This window comes from Echinops telfairi, unplaced genomic scaffold, assembly GCF_000313985.2.
Source record: "Echinops telfairi isolate 266 unplaced genomic scaffold, ASM31398v2 ScPeMD7_2291;HRSCAF=2852, whole genome shotgun sequence".
Taxonomy (NCBI): Eukaryota; Metazoa; Chordata; class Mammalia; order Afrosoricida; family Tenrecidae; genus Echinops; species Echinops telfairi.
This window is the reverse complement of record NW_022106189.1, coordinates 20,769,380-20,775,379: the sequence shown is the minus strand read 5'-3', so window position 1 is coordinate 20,775,379 and position 6,000 is coordinate 20,769,380. Positions and strand designations below refer to the sequence as shown.

Genomic DNA, 6,000 nt, shown 5'->3' with positions numbered 1-6,000 from the left:
TGAGAGCAGACAGAAGCGCCATGCCTGCTCTGGGCTCCTGTCGGGGCCCTTTGAGTGCTGTTTCCCTGAGAAGAGCGTCTTGGTGGAGTACTGGTTATGTGGTAAGCTGCGATCCTCGTGGTGGGCCGTTCAAAACCACCAGCCGCTCCAAGGGAGAAAGTCTAGGCTTTCTACAGTGGCAGTCTTGGAAGCCCACAGTGTTTGCTGTGAGTCAGCACTGACTCGAAGGCAGGGAGTTCTCTGAGAGTCCGCCCAGGGGCACCCTCTGCCCTGTTCTCACGGTGCCTCGTTCCCAGCCTTCTCCAAAAGGTAGTCCTTAAGAAGGGGGGCTGGGTAAGTGTCACCTGGGGGTTTCCAATCCCAGGTCTACCATTTAGTGGTCAAGTGACCAAGGCTCAGCCTCATCTCAAAACCTCAGTCTTTCTTCATGTAAAATGGAGTTAATAGTGCCTACCCTGGGGGGCCAGGGTTCTCAGCACAGTGATCCTAAGAAGCCTTTTCACCCTGCTCCACAGCAGGCACAGGGCTCAATATAGGGGTGCCAGTGTCCTTTTGAGCCTAGTTTTGTAGGGGACGTGGGAGCGTTTTGTGGGTCTCCCCTTAGAAAGGTGCCGCCTCCACGGGAGGGGGCTGTATTCATGCACACCCCACTGTGCAGAGGGTGGTGTGGTGGTGGAAGCATCTCAGTGGTGTGGGTCTCCACGTGGCTCCTCCAGCTCTCCGAGTTCTGGCTGCGTCAGTGTAGCTCCATCAGGCTCCTCCTCAGGAATGTCTCTCAGGGGGGTTGTGTCCCACCTCCAGAGAAGTATTTATCTCCTCAGTGCCTCCAAATGAAGTCATCAAGATGCAACCTGATTGACAGGCTAGACTCCACCCATTCACTCTGAAGTCTCTCAAATTGACAACAGGTTATGTAACTACCACAGGCTGCTAACAGCAAGGTTGGCAGTTTGAAGCCACCAGCTAGCTGCTCCAAGGGGGAAAGATAGGGCTTTCTACTCCAGTAAGGCATCACGGGCGTCCAGTAAGGAAACTCGCGGGCAAGTTCTACGTGGCCTGCCCTGTAGTCACTCGGGGTCAGTACAGACTTGGTGGCCATGAGTTTGGTGTGGTTTGGTCTCGTGACGTTGCCATGACAACCTGAACTTTCGATCACCGTTTGGGAGCTGCAGCACCTCTGCCAGGAGCTGGGTGGCGCCTGCCCCCAGCATCCACCCTCCCTCTGACAACCTCGCCCAGAGACCTGGGCAGCTCGGCCTGGCCCCTCCTGAAGCCAGCATGCTTCCCATAGGCCTACTAGGTGACCTGACCAGAGCCCTGGTAGCGTAGCGGGTTGCACGTTGAGCTGCTAACTGTGAAGTCAGCTATTCTGAACCGCGACCTCTTTGCGAGAGAAAGACGAGACTTTCTGCTCCGAAACCCACAGGCCAGTTCTACTCCGTCCTAGTGGGCCGCTCGCTGAGACTTGGGGTCTGCTCAGCGGCCGTGAGTCAGTCCTCGGTGACTGGAGCCTGCTGGTCGGCCGTTCACACCCACCAGCTGCTCTGGGGCACTGCTGCACTGCCCTGGAAGAGTAGGAATAGACTGGGCGGCAGGTGTCATGCTTGGTGCCAGTCAGTTCTAGGTGGGGAGTGGGGGGCTGGGTATGGGGGTGGCACGGAACCCAACAGACAGGTGCTGCCACCAGCATCACCCAACTCTCACCCTAGTCAGAGAGCGCCGTAGTGCCAGGTCAGGTTCCAAGCACCTCACCAGTATTGCCCCACTTCCCCTTCCCGAGTCCTCCAGATGCCCATCAGGTGCTCTCTGTTGTAGCCAAGGGGTGCACTGGGGTTAAGAGACTTGCCCTCGAGGATCCATCTAGATATTGTCTGGCCCTTGCCATCCCCTCTGGGCAGGACTCAAACATGAAGCATGGGCAGTGGCGACCAAGGGGGATGGACAGACCCAGCAGACAGGGGCATGGTGTCAGGAGCCAGCCTTGGAGGGAGAGAGGATTAGAGGCCAGATGGGGTGGCAGCTCCCTCGTGGGTCACTGGCTCTGCACCCTAGGCTGTTCCTTGGTTGCTCTGAATCCCAGCCTCCCTCCCTGTCCCAGCTCTGCGAGGCTGGGCCTGGCCTTGGGGAGAAAGAACCGTCTTCCTCAGACGAGGTCTCCGCCTGGCTGGCCAGGCTCGGTGGGCAGTAATCACCAGGTTGTCTGGGTTGATAAGAGGCGCAGACAGCTGAGAAAACACATACCTGAGCGGGGGCAGCCCCACCCTCTGCTGAGCCTGCAGCCACCCGAGATGGGAGATACAGGCTCCTGTCTGACCAGAGACAGGCCCCGTCCTGTTCCTCTCCTCTGCCCCTGGGGGGCAGGGTGCCCACTGCCCCCTTGGCTGTTACTTCACGTAGCCGTCGAGCACCTGCTGGGTGCTGGTCACAGCCAGGCGGGGTTGGGCCTACCACGTGTGGCCTGCTGCTGGCTGGGAGCCATGGTAAGCTCAAGAGGGGGCACTTATAGGGGCACAGCCAGGGTTTCCAGCCAGCCCATCTTTTCTACCCAGGGTTGTGCTCAGCCACCCTCTTGACCCCCCCACTGCCCTGAGCCCATGACCCTCCTACCCCTTCACATGTCCTCCCCAGTCCTGTGTTCTTGTCCGTCCCCCTAACCGGGCAGCCGGCCTCCACCTCCTTCCAGTTCAGGGGGAAATGGCCGCTTTTCCCCTTGGGAGTGGGTCCAGGTGTGTGTGTGTGTGGGGGGGTTCTGCCCAATCAGGCTGGCTGGCGTGTTGGCCCTGCCGTGTCAAAGCAGGTCTGCAGGGAAGTGTCTGGCTTCTCTGACAATGACTGCCTCCCCGAGCCCCTTCCTCAAGCCAGTCCGCCACCCCAGCGGGCCCTGCTGCAGCCCCTCCTGTCCGTCACGGTGGCCTTGGGGATTCCAGAACCAGGAGAACTAAGGGTTCCGATTGTGATGCCAGAAAGGAAGAGCGGGAGTCTGGACTGGGCGAGAGAGGGGGTGGTGCTCAGTGCCCTGAGCCCCTAACGGCACAGAGGAGCCTCCCTTTCACTGCCCCGGGAGGAGTCAGGCAGTGCCAGCAGACCGGTCAGCACCCCTAGCGGGAAGTGGAGGAGGCAGCCCTGCTTGGGTGCCGGGGCGGTTGGTCCACACGGACCTTCCCCAGGGGAGCTCCTGGGGGAGCAAGGTGAACCTGAACCGCACATGTGTTGGTTTTCTGCGTTTTCCTTTGCGTAATGTGAGCGGCCACGTAGTAGGTGTGCATTGTTGACCACCGTCCCCTCCGGCTGGCGTTCACGTTAGGCTCAGTTTGGTGGCTAAGGAGTGAACGTCTGCCACCAAGCAAACCATCCCCGTGTCCCCCGAGGGCGGAAGGAGTGAGCTTTCTGTTAGTTTTCTTCTAACAGGAAAGGGGGGTTGAGTCGTAGGCAGAGGGTGCAGCCTCAGCTCTGCTGGGCCAGGCTGTCTGAGCCCAGCCTTCACTCACCTGCTTGCCCACCAGGAGGCCCTGGACAGCCTGCTTGCACCTGTCAGCCCAGACACACGGCCTGTGGGCCTGAGCACTGCCCACACACTGTTGCTGGGCTCGCTCACTGGTGCTCTACAGAACATGCCAGCCAAGAAAAGTGGGGAGATGTCACAGCCCAAACCCACTGCCCTCAAGTGGGTCCCAGTGCTTAGCAGCGGGGTGGGGGTGGCAGTAGACCTGCCCCGTAGAGTTTGCAAGGCTGTATCCTTTACAGAAGCCCTGTCTTCTCCCATGGAGCATCTGTCCAGTGGGGTTAGCAGCCGAGCACTTTAACCACTGTGCTACCAGGCCCCCCGACTCTACACCTCCACCCCCCACCTCCCACCTCAAATGCAGATGTCTGGCCCCTCAGACGATTGGACGTGGTGACCTGTTTGCACCTGACCAGGGGTCCTGGATGTTCAGTCCTGCACAGCCTCTTACTGCCTTACCTGGCTGGCCCTGTAGGCCCTGGACTTTGTCACCCGTGTTCACAGTTAAGAAACCGGTGCTGTGATGGCCCATGTGTGTCACATAGCCCCTCCACCCCCACCTCCACCCCTCCAGACAGCTTGGGCTCCCTCCTCCCTGAGCACCTTTCCCAAGGTGAGATGTGGTCAAAATGGAACGGGTCACAAGAAACTTCTCCATTGTGCCCTGAGGTGCTCCCCAAATTTCTGTGTGCATTTGAGGTTAGTTCTCGAGGGCACGATCCCCAAGGTGGGCTGACCTGGGCCCAGGGTCTGGGCTCTGCGGGGAGGAAAGGAAGTCAGCTGGGACCTGCTCTGTGGGGCCAGCACCTCACTGGGTTCCCCTGCCCCCGGTTCTGGGGCATTCAGGCCGCCCCTTGCCACCTGGCCGGGTGAACACCCCTCCTCTCTGTGGCTGCTGGCATCACCCTGGTTCTCCTGTGGAGGGTCCTGGGCCCCAATTGAGTGCTGGGATCACAACTCAAACCCAGGAGCGGTGCCCACTCCTAACGGGAAAGGTGTGGCAGGTCAGCTTCCGTAACAATTCCAACCCTGGAAACGTGGGAGACCTGCAGGGTTGGGGGGGGCGGGCAGGCCACCCCACTGCCCCACTGTCCCACTGTCTTGGCTCTCCAGACGTTGCTCAGGAGCCCTGACCTGGCTGGCCCTGCTGGCGGAGAGGGTGCTAAGGCTGTCAGCACCAGGCCAGGTTTCCCTCCCTGGCACCCCCAGCTCGGCCTGACGCTTGAACATGGGACAGGTCACGGGCAGAGGGGCCTCTGGAAGTTGCGTGGCATGGGATGTCTGGGCCGGTGGGGAGAAGGGGCTTAGGACCGGGCTCCTGTGACCCTGGCTTTGTGCTGGCAGGTGGAAAACCTGAAGGAGAAGCTCGTTAGCCAGGCCCAGGAAGTGAGTCGCCTTCGCTCAGAGCTGGTGAGCCCCCGGCAGGCTGGGTGGCGGGGCTGGCCCTCTGCACACTGACCCGTCCACGTCTGCACACCCAGCTCTCTGGAGCTCGCACCGAGCAGGCCTCGTGTCTCGAAAACACACCCAGAATATGTACCCCCCACAGAGCGGCCTCAGAGGTCGTGTGACGTCCCCCTCCAGCCTGCTGATGTACAATCGGAGTGAGAACTCCTGTGTATAAATACGACTTTTCCTTGTTAACTTTCACACGTGTGAAAATAGAATAGGGCGGGGCCGGGCAGGGGCACAGCCCCCCTTTATCCACAGTCCTCCTGGCTCCTCCTCTCCTGTCGGTCACCTCCCGATCCTCACTCCTTTTCCTCTTTCTCTTCACCTTACCTCTGCACTCTGCCCTCCCTCTGTGCTGCCCCCTGCCCTGCCCTGGCCACATGCCTGGTGGGGGGCTTTGGCTCTCTGCAGGGAGGCACCGAAGTGGAGAAGCACCGGGACCTGCTCATGGTGGAGAACGAGCACCTGAGGCAGGAGATGCGACGCTGCGAGGGGGAGCTGCAGGAGTTGCGGGCCAAGCCCAGGTCGCCCTGCCAGGCCTGCGAACACAGCCAGGTGGGCCAGCGGCGGGTGGGCAGCGGGTGGCCCCCCCTCCCTGCTGCCCCCCGGGGTCCCAACCGTGGCCTGCGTCCCTGCCTGCAGGAGAGTGCGCAACTCCGAGACAGGCTGTCCCAGCTGCAGCTGGAGGTGGCCGAGAACAAGGGCGTGCTGTCCGAGCTGAACCTGGAGGTGCAGCAGAAGACGGACCGGCTGGCCGAGGTGGAGCTGCGGCTCAAGGACTGCCTGGCTGAGAAGGCGCAGGAGGAGGAGCGGCTCAGCCGGCGCCTGCGAGACAGCCACGAGACCATCGCCAGCCTGCGGGCCCAGCTGCCACCGGTCAAAGTGAGCAGGCCCATCCTCTAGGAGGGCGGGGCCTGTGGGTGCCCCACCCCCACCGAGTCTGCCCAGGGCACCTAACCCATGCTCACCAAGATGCAGAGGTGTCCGCACTCCCCCCCGCCCCCCCCTGACAGTATTCTGCCACCTTGCGGCTTTTCTGGGGTTTC

At 61.2% G+C, this 6,000-nt stretch overlaps 1 protein-coding gene across 3 annotated transcripts in view; it reads left to right on the top strand.

Annotated features, from left to right (window-relative positions):
- KIFC3 (kinesin family member C3) overlaps positions 1–6,000 on the top strand; it is a 31,308-nt gene that overhangs the window by 16,227 nt on the left and 9,081 nt on the right. For all 3 annotated transcript variants that reach the window (XM_004704642.3, XM_045293686.1, XM_045293685.1), the window contains exons 3-5: positions 4,847–4,912; positions 5,366–5,509; positions 5,597–5,836. In XM_004704642.3, coding sequence (XP_004704699.1) covers positions 4,847–4,912; positions 5,366–5,509; positions 5,597–5,836 — 450 coding nt within the window. The remainder of the gene's footprint in view (positions 1–4,846; positions 4,913–5,365; positions 5,510–5,596; positions 5,837–6,000) is intronic.